Genomic DNA, 16,158 nt, shown 5'->3' with positions numbered 1-16,158 from the left:
CATTTGCTCATTTAGAGCGTCGACGCTACCTAAGACTCTAAAAACGTTGGGAGCGCACTGATCGGGACATAACCGGTGGTTGCGGAGGTACTCCCTGGTTACGGGTTTCATTGGGAGGGTCATCCCACCTTCTACGAAGGCGACCATTGGGATAATGACCTCTACGGTTTTCCTAGAACCAGCCACGGCTTCTGCCGGGCAGTATTTTAAACCTACGTCGCTGGGAATGTGATACTTAGCTCTAAAACCTTCCATCCTAGCGGCGGTATCAACTAGACACATAAACTTTCCCATCAGAAAGGAACGAAAGACTAAGTTCTAAGAGGGAAAATGGTTAGAAGGGGAGCCGAGGACAGGATCCGAGGAGAATGGGTTAAGAAAAAGGAGTAATCACTTACAAATTTGAAGTTGTGCGAATTTCCACGGATTTGTGCAGACAAAAGGTGATTATTGATGTTTTGATGGGATTAGCCTCTGAAGAAATGAATGAAGGCGCAGGTTCCGAAAGCGTCACGACGTGTGGGAAGCGGCCTTGAAATTACATTTGTCCCGCCCAAATTTTCATGAAGTAATAAGGGCCGTTGGATGCTCATCTCACCGTTGAATGTGGGGGACAAGGTGTAACTTATGGTAATAAATGCGCGCATTTTTAAAAATAAAGCCGCCAAGTGGCATCTTCTGGAACGCGAAACCGTCTCCACACGTGCACTTATTTACCAAACGTGTGGGGTAAGTTCTCGTTGGATCAAAACCCTATTTTTCTCCTCGGATGCTGAAAAATAGAGTTTTGAGGGGCTATTGTGGGGAGTAAAAAGACCCAAGTGGGCATATGGGCCTATGGACTGTAGCATGGAGGGCCGACCTGCTCTTGAGTTAAGAATTTGTTAGCTCTGCGAATTGGCCCATATGTCGAGGGTCCGAGGATATAGCCGAGGGCGAGCTTCTCCTCGGACAAATCCAAGAGAACTCAGAGCTTCATTATGAAGGTCAAGGCACAACTCTGGAAAGACTAATGGTTAAAGGGGGAAACCCTGAACCTTCGAGGTACACCGATGCTAGAAAAATATCAAAAGAAAAGGCTGCCACCACCACATTAAAGACTCTGCACCTACCTCCTTGGCCGCATTAATGGGGAAGTGACCCCTAAACAGTGGAACTGAAACTTCTGGTCACTATTCAAAGGCACTAAGAAAAAAAATATCTAGGGGGGAGGGGGTTGGAGTAACACGTGGATAAAGTATCAGGAGAAGAAGTATTTAAGGGGGGCGGTCTGTAACTAAAAGGAGGATGAAGAATTGTAACTTTGAAGAAAGAAAGAGAAATAATACAGAAGTAGTCCTCGGCTTATGTCCGAGGAGGCCTATTTGCAATTATCATTTGTTATTTACAAGTGTTTGTAACTTTTAGCCTGTTATCAAGTTCTCAGTACTTCTAACCTAGGTTTCAAGCCCACACTCTACAAATTTTATTGTTTAAGGCTCATTGGGCCTGAACCCGTAGTTGTCTTTGGGTCCAGGTGCAATTGTGCACTTACAATACTTTTTAGCTACAATGCATAGCCATATATAGCTATGAATGGTAGCAATGTAGGTAAAAAATTTACCTATACCACCATTATTGCAACACTCTTTTTGTATATAGTAGCGCTAAAAATAGTTATTTAGCTTTTTCGCACCACTATTATAGATGCTCTTAGCACACTCAATATAAGTAATCTTGCAAGCCTATATCTTAAAAACTTAGGATAAAAAGTTACGTAGAAAGAGGGAAGAATGTTGGACTTATAAATGTCATGCCCTCAAAATTTTCAAAAAAAAAAAAAAAGAAGTCTAATGTTTCGGATGCATTTAACAACACAATTTTAATTATAAAATAATATTTTTTGATAAATAACTATAAAATAATACATGACAAATGCATCTTTTGTAGATTGTTGGAGATTCTCTAAACCTACAAAAGAAGGTAAGTGATGGGTACAGACTCAAATAAGAAGACGGGGTGTTAATAAAATGAGAAAAGTTTTGACAACTTTTTATATTTTTTATAAACCGATAAACATAGATCTACTTCCATCCCAATTTGTTTGGTCTACTTAGAAAACCTAGCTATTTAGGGGAACATTATTAAATGTCTTTTCTTTTAAAAAAAAAGTTAGAAGTTTCCTAATTTACCCTTAAACAAATTTATCAAAAAGTTAAACAACCGTGTTTATAAAAAATTTTGTGAAACAATTTTTAAAGTTATTGTAATTACAAACTTATCTTCAAATTTAATTTTTTTTTCATAGAAATTCTTCAAATTTAAATTATGTTGCTACCAAAGCCTCATTCAAATTCAATCTTTATTTTCAAATCAAATTTTAATAGATTACTACAAGTAAATTATACAGAAGTATAATGAAAATGTTAACAAAATAATGAGATTTGACTTATCAAACATAAATTAATTTTAAGATATCTCAAAATAACATACTATAAGCAAAACAATTTGAGATTGAAGAAGTAACAAAACTTTTCTTAAATAGTTTGTCATAAGAGCCTAATAAGATAGGGGGAAAATAGACAGGATTTAGAAAGCCTTTTACTATTCAGTTGTTTCCTTTTCCTTTAGTCGGATTTGCGGCCATCATGGCACCATATAAGGCCTTTCAGCTCTCTTTCATCCCCCCAACAGCTCCACAGTCAAAACAAAAATATGGGGAGGTTCTTTTTCTTCTGCCTTCTATCTCTTCTAGTAATCTTTCCCACTGGCATACCTCAAACTCAAAGCAAGCCAGTCATGGCTCTACCTCTATACACCAATTCTAGGTGGATTGTAGACGAAGCAGGAGGGCAACGAGTGAAGCTGGCATGCGTGAATTGGGTGTCACATCTGGAACCCATGGTGACTGAGGGCCTTAGCAAGCAGCCCATGGATGCAATCTCCAAGAAGATTGCTTCCATGGGATTCAACTGTGTTAGACTCACTTGGCCACTTTTCTTGGTCACCAATGACTCACTGGCTTCTATCACTGTGAGACAGTCCTGTCAGAGTCTTGGGCTGTCTGAATCCATTGCCAGAATCCAAGCCAACAACCCTTCCATCATAGATCTTCCCCTCATAAAAGCTTACCAGGTAAAATACCTATTCCATTTTTTCTAGATTTTATAAACTGGGCAGCCATTCTTATGTTTAGGGTTGTGTCGTTTTTAATATAAATAGATCCAAAGCAGAACATGGGAATTAATTACGTTAGGCTTCTTCATGGTCATGGGTTTGGTTTGATCGACAATATACTCAGCGTAGTAGTTGTGGACTTTGTGGTCAACGTGACCTGCAGGTCCTGCACAATGAAACTTTTGCTTCTGCTATTATTATAAGACCTTTGGTTATTTTTATTATTATAAGAATAATTATTATTGTTATCCTATCTGAATTTGCTTCACGATTCCAAACACAATCACTTATAGATGATCAAACGTAATTTAGGATATGTTTAGTGTTTTAGGATGCTTAATTTAGTCATAAAACTGTATTTAAATTAATATAATTTGGTGTTTTTGTAAGTTGTAACTCCAAAAATTAAAATTAAAAAAAAGAAGAAAAAGAACGATGACTTAAAAAATATTGTCTTTCTAAATTTTATGTAACAATCTTAGAGGAAGTTTAAAAGAGTCAAAGGATGTCATATTATAAGAACTTTAACATACATGTTAAGAATATGAAGAACGGAATTAATTTTCAAAATATAGTTTAATGATAAATTACATCAAATTGACCTATAAATTGATCAAAGTCTTAATTGGTTGCCCTTAGGGCATTTGTTAATAGACAATTTTAGAAAAATTTTAATACTACTTTTATGAAATATATAAAAAATTGTAAAAATAACCAGTTATTTTTTTCTTTTCTTATAAAAAGTTTTTAAAAATATTTTCTAAACCAATGTTCATTAAGACATCTATTAAATTTATTTATATATATATATATATATATATATATATATATATTTACATGATTAGTTACAAATACAAGTTTACCCTCTTCAATATGTTTGACACAATTTATATCTCAGGCTGTTGTGTCTAGCCTAGGGGCTAACAATGTGAAGGTCATATTGGAAAATAACATCAGCAAGCCCGGTGATCAGTATTTCAGTGCGGATCTCTGGATTAAGGGACTAAGTCGGATGGCCACCATCTTTAATGGTGTCTCCAATGTGGTTGGCATGAGCTTGAGGAATGAGCTCCATGGCCCTAGACAAAACGTAAATGATTGGTACAGGTACAAATAAGATTTGGCTTTGCAGGATGGTCTTTATAAAGTGAACTTCATTGGGCCTAGCCTACAGAATAACCACACATCTAGATTCACATAAAAGATACATTACATGGCTACATGATTCTAATTTCAGTTTTGCAAATGAAATGAACTAGGTACATGCAAAAAGGAGCTGAAGCAGTGCATTTAGCAAATCCAGATGTTCTTATCGTTCTCTCTGGCTTGAGTTATGACAAAGACTTGTCATTTCTCCGTAATCAACAAGTAAAACTCACATTCACTAGAAAGCTAGTATATGAGGTGAACTGGAATTGGTTCTCAGATGGAAAGACATGGGAATCTGGCAACCCAAATCAAGTATGTGGGAGAGAGGTGGATAATTTTGTGAGATTGTCAGGATTTATGTTGGACCAAGGTTGGCCATTGTTAGTGAGCGAGTTTGAAATGGACCGAAGAGGAGCCAATAATGTGAATGACATCGGTTATATGAATTGCTTCTTGGCTATTGCGGCTGAACTTGACCTGGATTGGAGTTATTATTTGAGAGATGGGGTAATTGGGTTAAATGAGTACCATGGACCACTAAATATGAATTGGACTGGGACCCGAAATTTAACCTTCTTGCAAAGGATCTCTGCTCTCCAATCTCCTTTTCGAGGTATAAATTTATTCCAGTTTTCTTGCTCTTTTAACTCCAGTTTCGAATCATTTTGCTTCAATTCATGACGTGACGGTTGAAGAGACCATTCATATGTTGCTTTAATTAGATGACTTTTTTAATGAGTCATTTGACTTATTTAATAATACACATTAATAATTTTATAAATCATCACATAATAAGTTAGAAAATATAGGTTCAAATCAGTTTAGAACCAAAATTTGTCTTTATTTTTTTTCCCGGTTCTTAACTAGTTAGAGATTCAATAGTAATAGAGTAATAATGCTTATGTCACTTTCAGGGCCAGGACTATCAGAAGCCAATCTACACAAAGTGATTTTCCATCCTTCAACTGGCCTGTGTGTCCTAAGAAAATCATTAACTGAACCATTGAGGTTGGGTGCTTGCACTGAGTCTGAAGCCTGGAGCTACACACCCCAGAAAACTTTAACATTAAAGGGAACATATTTCTGCTTACAAGCAATTGAATTGGGAAAGCCAGCAAAGCTTGGAATAATTTGCACAGGCTCTAATTCAAAATGGCAAACCATCTCAGATTCTAAAATGTATCTCTCATCAAAGGTTAACGATGGTTCTACTGCTTGCCTAGATGTAGATTCCGACAATAGCATTGTCACAAATACTTGCAAATGCTTGAGTAGAGATGACACATGTGACCCAGGGAGCCAATGGTTCAAGCTTGTTGACAGCACAAGAAGTTCAAGTTCCGCAAATACATTCAATTAGACTTTATCTCGGCTTTGACTGTTAGGATTTCGTATGGAAGTTTTTGAGATCAACATTAGAGCAACAAGCAAGGGAAGCGATTCGCTATTGAAAAAAAAAACATAGGACAGAAATTGTGGAATTTCTCAATTCTCAGCATGCTAACAAATATTAGTCCACAGGAAATTGCAAATAAATAAATTTAAACAGTTGTTCTTTGATTAAAGAAGCTCAGATTAGTATACTGGAGATGATTGCCTGTGTAAATTCTCCAAATTAATTATTGGGATTATATGCTGCGCAATTATCAACTAAAGCATGTGAACCCTATGGCTTAGATTATCTCTTGTGGGCAGAGCATTGGTTGCTATCCTTCAATCCTTCATGGAAGGGTCTCGATCCTTTTTGGAGCTTTGATTTTCCACAACCCTTTCGATTGAGTGTCATTGATGCTACTTATCTGGTATGCTGATTTCACTGAGAAAATTTGGTACCCAAATAAGTTTATCTTTCTTAGGCTTGATTGGGATTGGAAGGGAGAGGCTAGCTTGGGCAGAATGTAGCTTGAACAACTCATGTATTAAGCTTTCCTTTCAAGGGTCAGTCCAAATGAGCTTATCTGTATCTGCTTGCAACCTAGGGATTGGGGTGAAGTTCTATAGCCATGGCACCCAAAGGCTAGTCCATATGTTGATTGATGCTCCATCCCCAATAAGATAGTATGCACTCTTGGCTATAATTCTATTTGCGCTTTCAATGGCTTTCTAAACAGGAGAAGCGGTCTTGGGTGGGGGTTTATAGAGCCAGTCTTGTCTTACCTTGTACTTTGCTCTCGACATGCACAAACTGTCTCTTTTAGAGGCAACCATTCAACTGAGCTTGGCAAGAAACGCATTGTTGATGTCCTTGTTTTTTTTTAAAACTTAGTCCACCTTTGCACTTTGGCTTACAAAGGTTATCCCATGCTAAAAGAGTGAGGAATCTACCTTCGAAGCCATTTGGTTTCCACCAAAATTTGTGAGCAAGAGCATCCATTTTGTTTCAGGTTTTGGCTAGTATGCTACAAAAAGACATGACATAATTTGGGATGGCTTGAACAACTAAGTTGATAAGTCTACCTCTCCCAACCCAACATAGTGTCTTACTCCTCCAATCCATTAGCTTAGCTTCAAGATTTTCTAGAATGTATTTGAAGTCCGTGCATCTTTTTTGAGGAGAAATCTTTAGGGGTAGCCCCAAGGTGTTGACTAGTAGCATTGTACCAAAAACCTCATGGATCTTTAGGAATTCTATGGTGGAAATACCCTAAAAGCTCTAGAAGAAATTAATCCTTAAGCCGTCCATTATATTTAAGTTATAGCCCACCTAATTAAATAGGTGTTAAATGGGTAACGCATCGGCTACTCACGGGAAACCAATCAATTTTTTTTCCTAATTCTTCCCTACCCCAATATCCATTGAAATGACAAATATAACTCTAAACCTCTTAGATAACTTAAGTTACTCCTAGTGGGAGAGTTTTGTGTTACACTCAAAAAGCGCCCGAGGGTTAAGTGTAACATAATCAATAGTTTACACCCACACAATACCAAAGAAAGGTTAATTGTTACACTAAACTTTAAGAGGTTTTTCACCCAAAAAAAAAAAATCTTTAAGAAGGTTTCTGGTTTTACGGGAAATTACCTATTAGAGAAGTGATATAATGGTTAACTTGAAGAAGGTTAATTGTTAATTGTTACAGGAAGGTTAACTTTTAAGAAGGTTTATTGTTAATTGTCATTTGTGTATCTTTCTCAATTTCAAAAAACTCAAACCTTTAAACCTCAAGTAATTTTTAAAATTTAAAAATTTAAGGCATGTCACAAGATTAAGGGACTCACTATGATTTCCAGCTTGAATCTGCCAAACATAATAGACCAAAGTTTGAAATTGTAGATCTGAAACAGTTCATTCAAATCACTCTACAGAAAGAGATCTAAAACAAAGGAAGTATAATAGAAATTCATTCAAATTGCAACATGGAGTTGAATAAAAAATCTTATTCTTCCATTGTATCTCCTCCTTCAATCACTTCTACCAGTTCTTGCAATGGTGTGATCCCTGTCAATAGAACCTCTGCAACCATGAAAATTTGATGGTATCAGATGACCAATAGTTCACGGATGTATCAATTTGCATGCAGAACGAATAGAAACGAAAGAATAGTATATAAATTTGATTGTCCTTGCCTGATGCATCTTCTTGAATAGAAACGAAAGAATAGTATATAAATGAATCAACGAATAAATTGGTAATCATTTAACACAATTAGGCACACTTACAATAGTCACAAACCTTTCATACATCCTAAATATTATTGTAACAATTAACTGCATTCAAATAATTGTGATTAGCGGAGAGACCAAAGGGTCATAATCTTCTGCTGAATTTTTTAAGAAATGTTAAGTGAAAAACAGAAACAGTAAAATGACACTGCAATGCTTCTTTACTAAAAGGAGAAAGAAATAGAAAATAAGTACATATTAAAAGGAGCTTGAGGCATTTCATTTATTCTCCGTTGACTTGGCTAATTGTTGTATTCAACTTGCCACTGAATCTATTTCTTCAAATCAGATCTATATTCTAAGGAAATTTATATTGAGCCCAGAGAACAAGCGAAAAACTTTACCCAATCAAGGAGAGGAAAATTTAATATAAACCAAACAAAGTGGAAATAACTAAGAATTAGATTTACTATAACCAATACTTTAAACCATCCAAAGTTAGCTTCATTCATCAATAGATAAGAGCATCTAAGTCAATTAACTTCTAGACGGCTAATGATTCTTAGGATAGAATTACTAACCAGTCTTCTTGGGAAATGAAAATCCTTTGGAACTGACATAGGTGTGAGGATTTGCTAACTAGTGGTTTCTCAAGTACTCTTTTTGTCCCTAGACAAACAAGCATAATTAAAATCAGTTAATGACACTGGTCTAGGTTGAGAGATAAAAAATTCAAACAAAAAAGAAAATTAAACCACAAACCTTAGTTATCACACAAACATCTACATTGCTTCCACTTCCTAAGTCATTGAATATGCCAGAGGAAATAGCCTCACACACCAATTTTATTCCTTCTTCTTTCTGTAGAAAATTGTATTTGAAAATCATTATCCACAGAAACATTAAAATATATAATCTCCAACAACAAAAAACCAGCACCTGGTTATTAGAACAATGAACTTCATTTCAGAAAACACAACTACAACCAAACTAGAAGAATCTTTCACAAAGTAGACTAAAAAGAATTTTTAGTGATGACAGAAAAAAGAATTTTTGACTTAATTCCGCAGAGGTTAGATACACCAAAGTCGATGGTAAAAGCACTTCCAATTATATAGCAGAGACAATAGACTAGCTTACTGTCAGCCCTTCACGGTACTTCGACTCAAAAACAGAGATTGCAGCAAGGGAACCAGAACCCATTGTAGCAAATGGCAATGTGTCTGTTGATCCATGAGGGTAGATCTGTGCAATGAAATAAATTCCAAAACTAAAATCAGTATCATGAAGAACAAGAAAACAATATATGTTCAAATGTTCATGAATTGAACCCGACTCACAGTGTGCAAACGTGGTCCATTAGCATCAACTCCACCAAGCACCAAAGCAGCTTGAACATGACCTTGGTATCTGAACAAGTCTCGAAGAAATTAGACCTCCTTGTCCTTATCATCTACTAAAAAGTATAGAGCTACATTGCTAAGGACGATGTCAATAGAAATTTGCTTACTTGAAAAGGTGAGACTTTAAAAGAGTAAGAGCAGTGACAACCCTAGATTCTCGACCAGTATGATACCGATGTAGTTGCAGCTGAGAACTGACCATGTCTAGAAAAGACAAACGGCAAGGAAAACAAAGTATAAGATAACTATAAAAACTGAAAAAGAGTTAGATAGACAGATGGAGGACAGTTTTCACATAGAAATAAATGATTGCGGAAGCATAAAAAACAAGTACAGGCTACATTTTCTTAGAACTCAAAGATACCTGTCACAGCCTCTGTATCAGCAGCTGTTCCTGCTCCGCAGCAATAAATATTAGGCGCCATATAATGAATTTTCTCACAATTCTTATCACAAACAATAGGTCCTTCAGTGGCTCTTGTGACTGCCCCTTGAATGACACCATCCTGGTGACAAATTGAGAAGTATATCAGCAAGTTGAAAGAAATTTGAAATCCACACGAAATATAAGGAATTAAAAAAATTAATGACTGGTAGAAAAGTCCTACCAAGAACTTCACTGCAAAAGAATACCAAAAAAAAAAAAAAAAGGCGCAGTCCCCACCCCCCCTCTCTCTTTCTATCTCTTTCCAAAAAGCAAAGCATAAGTGCTCAAGTTCATGAGGGCATTAAAGACTTGCAAACAAATTAATAAAAAGTATCTTCAAAAGAATTAAAGATTCAAGCATGCTAATAAACCCACTACAAAATTCTAACTGGGAGCATATAATGCAGCACTTTCAATAACACGAGTCCATATTCATGTATAGAGGTACTTAGTGTCCATTTGGGTTAGTTTTTTTAAAATGTGTGTTTTGAATAAAATATCAATCTCAAAATTTTTTTTTTTTTGAAAACATGCTTTTAGAAACACAAATAAGCTTTTGATTAAATGTGTAAAAAGTATTGTTTCCATGAAAATTGACAGTGTGAAATGAGGAAATTTTTAAAAAAGCACTCCATGAGCTGTGATTTGAAAACATACTTTTTCTCTAGTTTTAAGAATGCAATTTTCTTAAAAATGCAAAACCAAACACTAATATATATATATATATGGGAAAAATGTCCATACACCCCCTAAACTTTAGAAGAGTGATCATTACACCCCCTAAACTTTTATTTTGGCCAATTTACTCCTTCAACTTTACACATATGCCAAATCACTACCTCTGTTAATTTGCTGTCAAAATTCTAACAAAAAATGCACATGAGACACACGTGAAACAAAGGAGAGAACTGTTTTTTGAGTGAAGGAGACACAGTCGATCAGAATGACCATCTCGTCATTCAACCACAATATGGATCTACACCAGACACATCCAAAAAAAGTCTTAACATCTCTACAACTTTGTTTTTTTAAGAAGGTTCTAATGGATTTGAATATGAGGGATTGCGCTGCTAAAGCTCCCTAGGGATTTCCTAGAAACCCAAACAACAGGAGGTTTTTTGTTTTTAAGTTTTTAATTGAAAACAAAAATTATGGGTTTTGTAGAATTTGGTGCCGTGGGACCATAAACGACAGGACAAAGACTTCCAGTTCCAGCCTCGGAGGTAGGGATGCCACAGTGGTGTTCTAACCATTGATCTCTGTATTCTTCTCATCTTTTTGATTATGGTATTTTTAGCATCACGTGTCACACGTGTATTTTCTGTTAAAATTTTGACAGCAAACTAACAGAGGTAGTGATTTGGCAGATGTGTAAAGTTAAAGGAGTAAATTGGCCAAAATAAAAGTTCAAGGGGTGTAATGACCACTGCTCTAAAGTTCAGGGGGTGGGTGGGCATTTTTCCCAATATATATATATATATATAAAGCAGACCAGGGAGACTTATTATTTCTAATAAGCTTTTTCACAAGCAAATCATGAATTTCCTTTTTACAAAATTCAACAGTTTCAGCATTCATTTGAATGGGCATATAACATTCTCATATGAATGGACCCTTAATCAATTTTGTTTTCAGGTCTTTATATCATATGAGCATATAACATTCTCATCAAATTTAGCTCAAAACCACAACATAAATCGCTTATGCTCCTTACTAACAAAACACTAGAGTACTAGTGAGCAAACAGTGGCGGCGCCATGTTATGGTCAGGGTGTTCCCAGGAACACCCTAACTTGAAATTTATATATATAAATTTTTTTTTTTTTACCCTTAAAAAATAAAATAGGAACACCCTCAATTAAAATTAGGAACACCCTCACATTAAAAAAAAATATATATTTGTTCTACTTCCAAGCCAAAAAAAAAAACCCAAAAAAAAAATTCAACTAAAATCTGAAAAAAAAAAAAAAAAAATTTGTAATAGAGAAAAAAAAAAATGTAAGAGCAAACTGCAAACGGATCACAGCAAGCCCAACAGAGACAGATCACAGCAAAATGTAAGAGAAAAGAAAGCGAACAGATCACAGAAAGCCCAACATCAAGCCCACTGCCCACGGCAAGCCCAACAGAGACAGAGGAAGCAAACCCACGGTTTCTCAACCAAAAAAAAAAAAAAAATTACAGACCCATCAGAAACCTCAAATCAGTTCAGAGTTCAGTACATCATCACTAAAGCTCTTCTCAAAAAAATTAAAAAAATTAGTAAAGCTAAACAAACCTAAAAAAGGAGAAACAGAGCAAGTGAGCAACGGCGCTCCCCTTCGAAGCTAGATCGATCCACCGTCCACGGTTCCAGCCGCTCATCGGACATCGGAGATCGCCAGATCGGTCCAGCTCCAGTCGCTCATCGGAGATCGGCCTCATCGCATCGGAGAAGGAGATCGGTCCGCAACTCCGCAACATCCAGTCGCAGCGCTCATCGTCGCTGTGCTCATCGTCGCCGTGCTCATCGTCGCCGTGCTCATCGTCGCCGTGCTCATCGTCGCCGTCGCCATCCCAGGTATTTCTCTCTCTTTTTCTCTCTGACTCTTTGTCTCTCTCTCGCCTCTCGGTCTCTCACTCTCTCTATACTCTCTCAAGTCTCAAATCTGAAATGAAATAGGAATAAATGAATGAAATGCCTTTAATCTTTATTTATGACTCTCTCTCTCTTTAGTCATTATTAAATTTATGACTTTGTTTGTTTCAATTGTTTGTCATTTTGTCTGTCTGTTTGTCACTTTGTCTCGTTGTGGAACTGGACCAACTGGTGATCCGTGATTGGCTGCTGATTCCAGCAGCACTCAGTTTTGCTTTTTTTTATTTTTTTTTTAAGTTAAAGTGTTACTGAGTGCTTCAAGCACTCAGTAACACTTTAACTTTATTATTATTTTTTTTACTTTTTAAATTTGACATTTTGCTTTTGGCTTTATCTTATGATTGAATCTTATCCGTTGATTGATGTGTAAATTGAAATGTGTTGGTGTTGCCATATTGGACTATTGGTGTGTATTGATATTGGACTCAACTCAAAGACATTAATTGTCTTTTAGCGTTATTGTGATTTATAAAATTGTGATTGTGAAATTTTCTGATTGGTAGCTAGATTTTGTGAAATTTTCTGATTGTCTTTTAGCGTTAATAATTTAATTAATCAATACATTATAAAAGACAAAAAAAATTAAATTATGTTAGACTAAACAACAATTAATAATCTTATAATTAATGAAACAATAATATAACAAATTATAATTTATAAAAGACAAACAAATTAATGAAACAACTAAATAATAATTAATAATTTATTGATATTTCAAATAAACTTATAATTTATTTTTTATTCTTTTGCTAGAATTATGGACAAATACTTGATAAAAAAACCGCGTACCCAAGATTCATTTCTTGTGCAAGATTCATCTCCTGTGCAAGATTCATCTCCATCTTCTAAGCGAAGTCGTGTTGACTTTAATTTAGAAAATCTTCCTTCAGATCCTGGGCTACGACAAAAGATATCATCTTATCATCCTAATACTCATGATGAAATAAGAAGATATTATTTAGGAAAAGGCCCTTGTCGACCTCCTCATGATTACCCGGTATCATATTTTTCTGGAAAGCCCCGTCGATTTAGAGTTGAATGGTATGAAAATAGAAATTGGTTGGAATATAGTATAGCCAAAGATGCAGCATTTTGTTTTTATTGCTACCTATTTGGGAAAGATGTTGGTAAGCAAGGAGGAGGTGACACTTTTGTAACGAAGGGATTCAGACTTTGGAATCAGGTTGGGAAGTTAGATTCCCATGTTGGAGGAGTTAATAGTGCTCATAACCAAGCTGTCAAGAAGAGTGAAGATTTACGAAAGGAAAAGCAACACATTCAAAGTGTCTTGGTTAAGCAATCAAATCAAGATAAAGCTAATTATCGGATTCAATTAAACGCAATAGTTGATTGCGTAAGATTCCTTTTATTCGAGGGATTAGCTTTTCGTGGTCATGATGAATCTCAAGGTTCAAGTGATAAAGGAAATTTTCTTGAGCTTCTACAATTTTTGGGGGATCACAATGAATCTATCAATGAAGTGATGCAAAATACTTGGAAAAATTGCAAGCTTACCCATCATGATATTCAAAAAGACATGGTGAATGCAATTGCACGTGAAACATCTAAAGCCATCATCGAGGATCTTGGCAATGGGTTCTTTTCAATATTAGTTGATGAGTCACGTGATATCTCAGTGAAAGAACAAATGGCACTCATTCTTCGTTATGTGAACAAACAAGGAATTATTATAGAGCGGTTCCTTGGTATTGTACATGTAGCAAGTACCACCGTTTTGTCACTCAAATGTGCTATTGAAGGTTTACTTTGTGAACATAATTTGAGTTTATCGAGACTACGTGGGCAAGGTTATGACGGAGCTAGTAATATGGAAGGTGATATCAATGGTCTCAAAACTTTAATTTTGAAAGAGAATAAGTCTGCATTTTATGTCCATTGTTTTGCTCATCAACTTCAATTGACACTTGTTGCCGTTGCTAAAAATCACATTAACATTGCCGATTTTTTTTATGTGGTTAGTAATTTAGTAACTGTTGTTGGAGGCTCTTGTAAGAGACGAGATGCTCTTCGAGATGCTCAATTTGCCAAAATTAAAGAAGATTTAGAGAATGGTGTACGAAGAAGTGGACAAGGTTTGACTCAAGAGACAAATCTTAAACGTCCTGGTGATACACGTTGGGGATCATATTATGAGACTATTCTCAACTTGATTTTGATGTTCTCTGCATTCTTGATGTACTTGAGATTATTGAACAAGATGGGCTCTCAGACCAAAAAGTTGAAGCTCGATCTATTATGAGGTCAATTCTATCTTTTGAATTTGTTTTTGCTCTACACTTGATGAAAAACATTTTAGGGATTACAAATGAGTTGTCAATAGCATTGCAAAAAAAAATCAAGATATAGTAAATGCTATGGATCTTGTTAAAGTGTCTAAGCAACGATTGCAAGTGATGAGAGATGATGAATGGACATCTTTATTAGTCGAAGTGTCTTCATTTTGTGCCACACATGAAATTCCTATCTTGAACATGGATGAAATATTTGTAGTTAGTGGGAGGCCGCGACGCAACACCCAACAAAATACAAATTTACATCATTATCGTGTTGAGCTATTCTACACGGTCATAGATATACAACTTCAAGAGCTAAACAATCGTTTTTCGAGAGGTGAATACCGATTTGCTAATTTGGATGGCGTGCTTGAATCCAAGTAATTCATTTGTGGCATTTGATAAGGAAAAGTTAATACATCTAGCAAAGTTCTATCCATATGATTTTCCTGGGACGGATATCTTGGCACTTGACTCTCGGCTTCGAGAATTTCATTTTTGATATGCGCAACAATGACTTGTTTTTAGAGCTTGAGGAGTTAGTGAACTTGCTTTGAAAAGTTAGTGAGCACGAGGAAGCATGAGACTTATCCATTAGTCTATTTGCTTGTGAAGTTAGCTTTGACCCTTCCTGTTGCTACTGCAACAGTAGAAAGAAGTTTTTAATGAATGAAATATATAAAGAATGAAGCTGCGCAAATCGAATGGGAGATCGATTGGATGAATGATTAACTTTGGTTGTATATATTGAAAAAGATATAGGCTTGTAGCGTTGATAACGAAATATCGTACGACGATTTTAAAATATGAAAAATCGTAGAAGGCAATTGTAAATTTTATGTATTTACATGTTTTTTGATTGTTGTTGTCAATATATAAAATTTTCTTTTTATTAGATCGTGTAATTTATACTTATTAAGGAACACCCTGGGAAAAATTCCTGGAGCCGCCACTGTGAGCAAACCCAATTTAATAAAAGGAAGTAACAACTCCAGTTTACAACCAGTGATTCAGCCCAAGTTCAATTTGTCAATATACAATTTAAAACAATAAACTTTACCAACATGACATTTAATTCATTAACAAAAACTAGTCCAAAATCATTAAAAAATTACACGTTTAAATCACATTTCTTGGAAAGACCAGAATGACAAACCGAATTTGACTCAAACCACAGGTGAATTAAGAGCAATTAACCCCAAAAAAGAGACTCACAATGAGAGAAAATCTAAAAAAACTCATAAAACATTAAAAAAATTGATATGAAAAGGGTTACCTGAAAAATTAGACCCACAATTGTAGTTGCAGTCTTGCGATAAGACGAGGCGGAACACCCTTTTTAGAAAGCATGCCATTCCTTCTGCACAAATCGAAACTGAAACCACCCTTTGGAGGAGCCTCCACAGCTACCTGAGACATTCTTTTTTTGATTTCTACTAACAAAGAAGACAAAAAAAATGAGATTTATGAAATACCCAGATGCTCTTT

The 16,158-nt window shown here is 35.6% G+C and overlaps 1 protein-coding gene and 1 pseudogene across 1 annotated transcript; one reads left to right on the top strand and one right to left on the bottom strand.

Annotated features, from left to right (window-relative positions):
• Positions 1-2,636: 2,636 nt before the first annotated feature.
• LOC142627256 (glycosyl hydrolase 5 family protein-like) lies at positions 2,637-5,870 on the top strand. Its single transcript, XM_075801073.1, has 4 exons — positions 2,637-3,114; positions 4,055-4,263; positions 4,416-4,918; positions 5,220-5,870. The coding sequence occupies exons 1-4, from the start codon at positions 2,695-2,697 to the stop codon at positions 5,663-5,665; spliced, it is 1,578 nt and encodes a 525-aa protein (XP_075657188.1). The 5' UTR covers positions 2,637-2,694; the 3' UTR covers positions 5,666-5,870.
• Positions 5,871-7,560: 1,690 nt separating this feature from the next.
• LOC142629424 (proteasome subunit beta type-7-A-like) lies at positions 7,561-16,099 on the bottom strand (annotated as a pseudogene).
• Positions 16,100-16,158: the final 59 nt, after the last annotated feature.

This window comes from Castanea sativa, chromosome 3 (genome assembly GCF_040712315.1).
Source record: "Castanea sativa cultivar Marrone di Chiusa Pesio chromosome 3, ASM4071231v1".
Taxonomy (NCBI): domain Eukaryota; kingdom Viridiplantae; phylum Streptophyta; class Magnoliopsida; order Fagales; family Fagaceae; genus Castanea; species Castanea sativa.
The sequence above is the reverse complement of the archived record's forward strand: the minus strand, read 5'-3'. Positions and strand labels throughout refer to the sequence as shown.

Bases quoted from the DNA above. Each gene is read 5' to 3' on its own strand.
- LOC142627256 (XM_075801073.1), top strand. From the start codon at position 2,695: ATGGGGAGGTTCTTTTTCTTCTGCCTTCTATCTCTTCTAGTAATCTTT. The intron at 3,115-4,054 runs GTAAAATACCTA...TTTATATCTCAG, and splicing joins CCCTCATAAAAGCTTACCAG to GCTGTTGTGTCTAGCCTAGG. The intron at 4,264-4,415 runs GTACAAATAAGA...GAAATGAACTAG, and splicing joins AACGTAAATGATTGGTACAG to GTACATGCAAAAAGGAGCTG.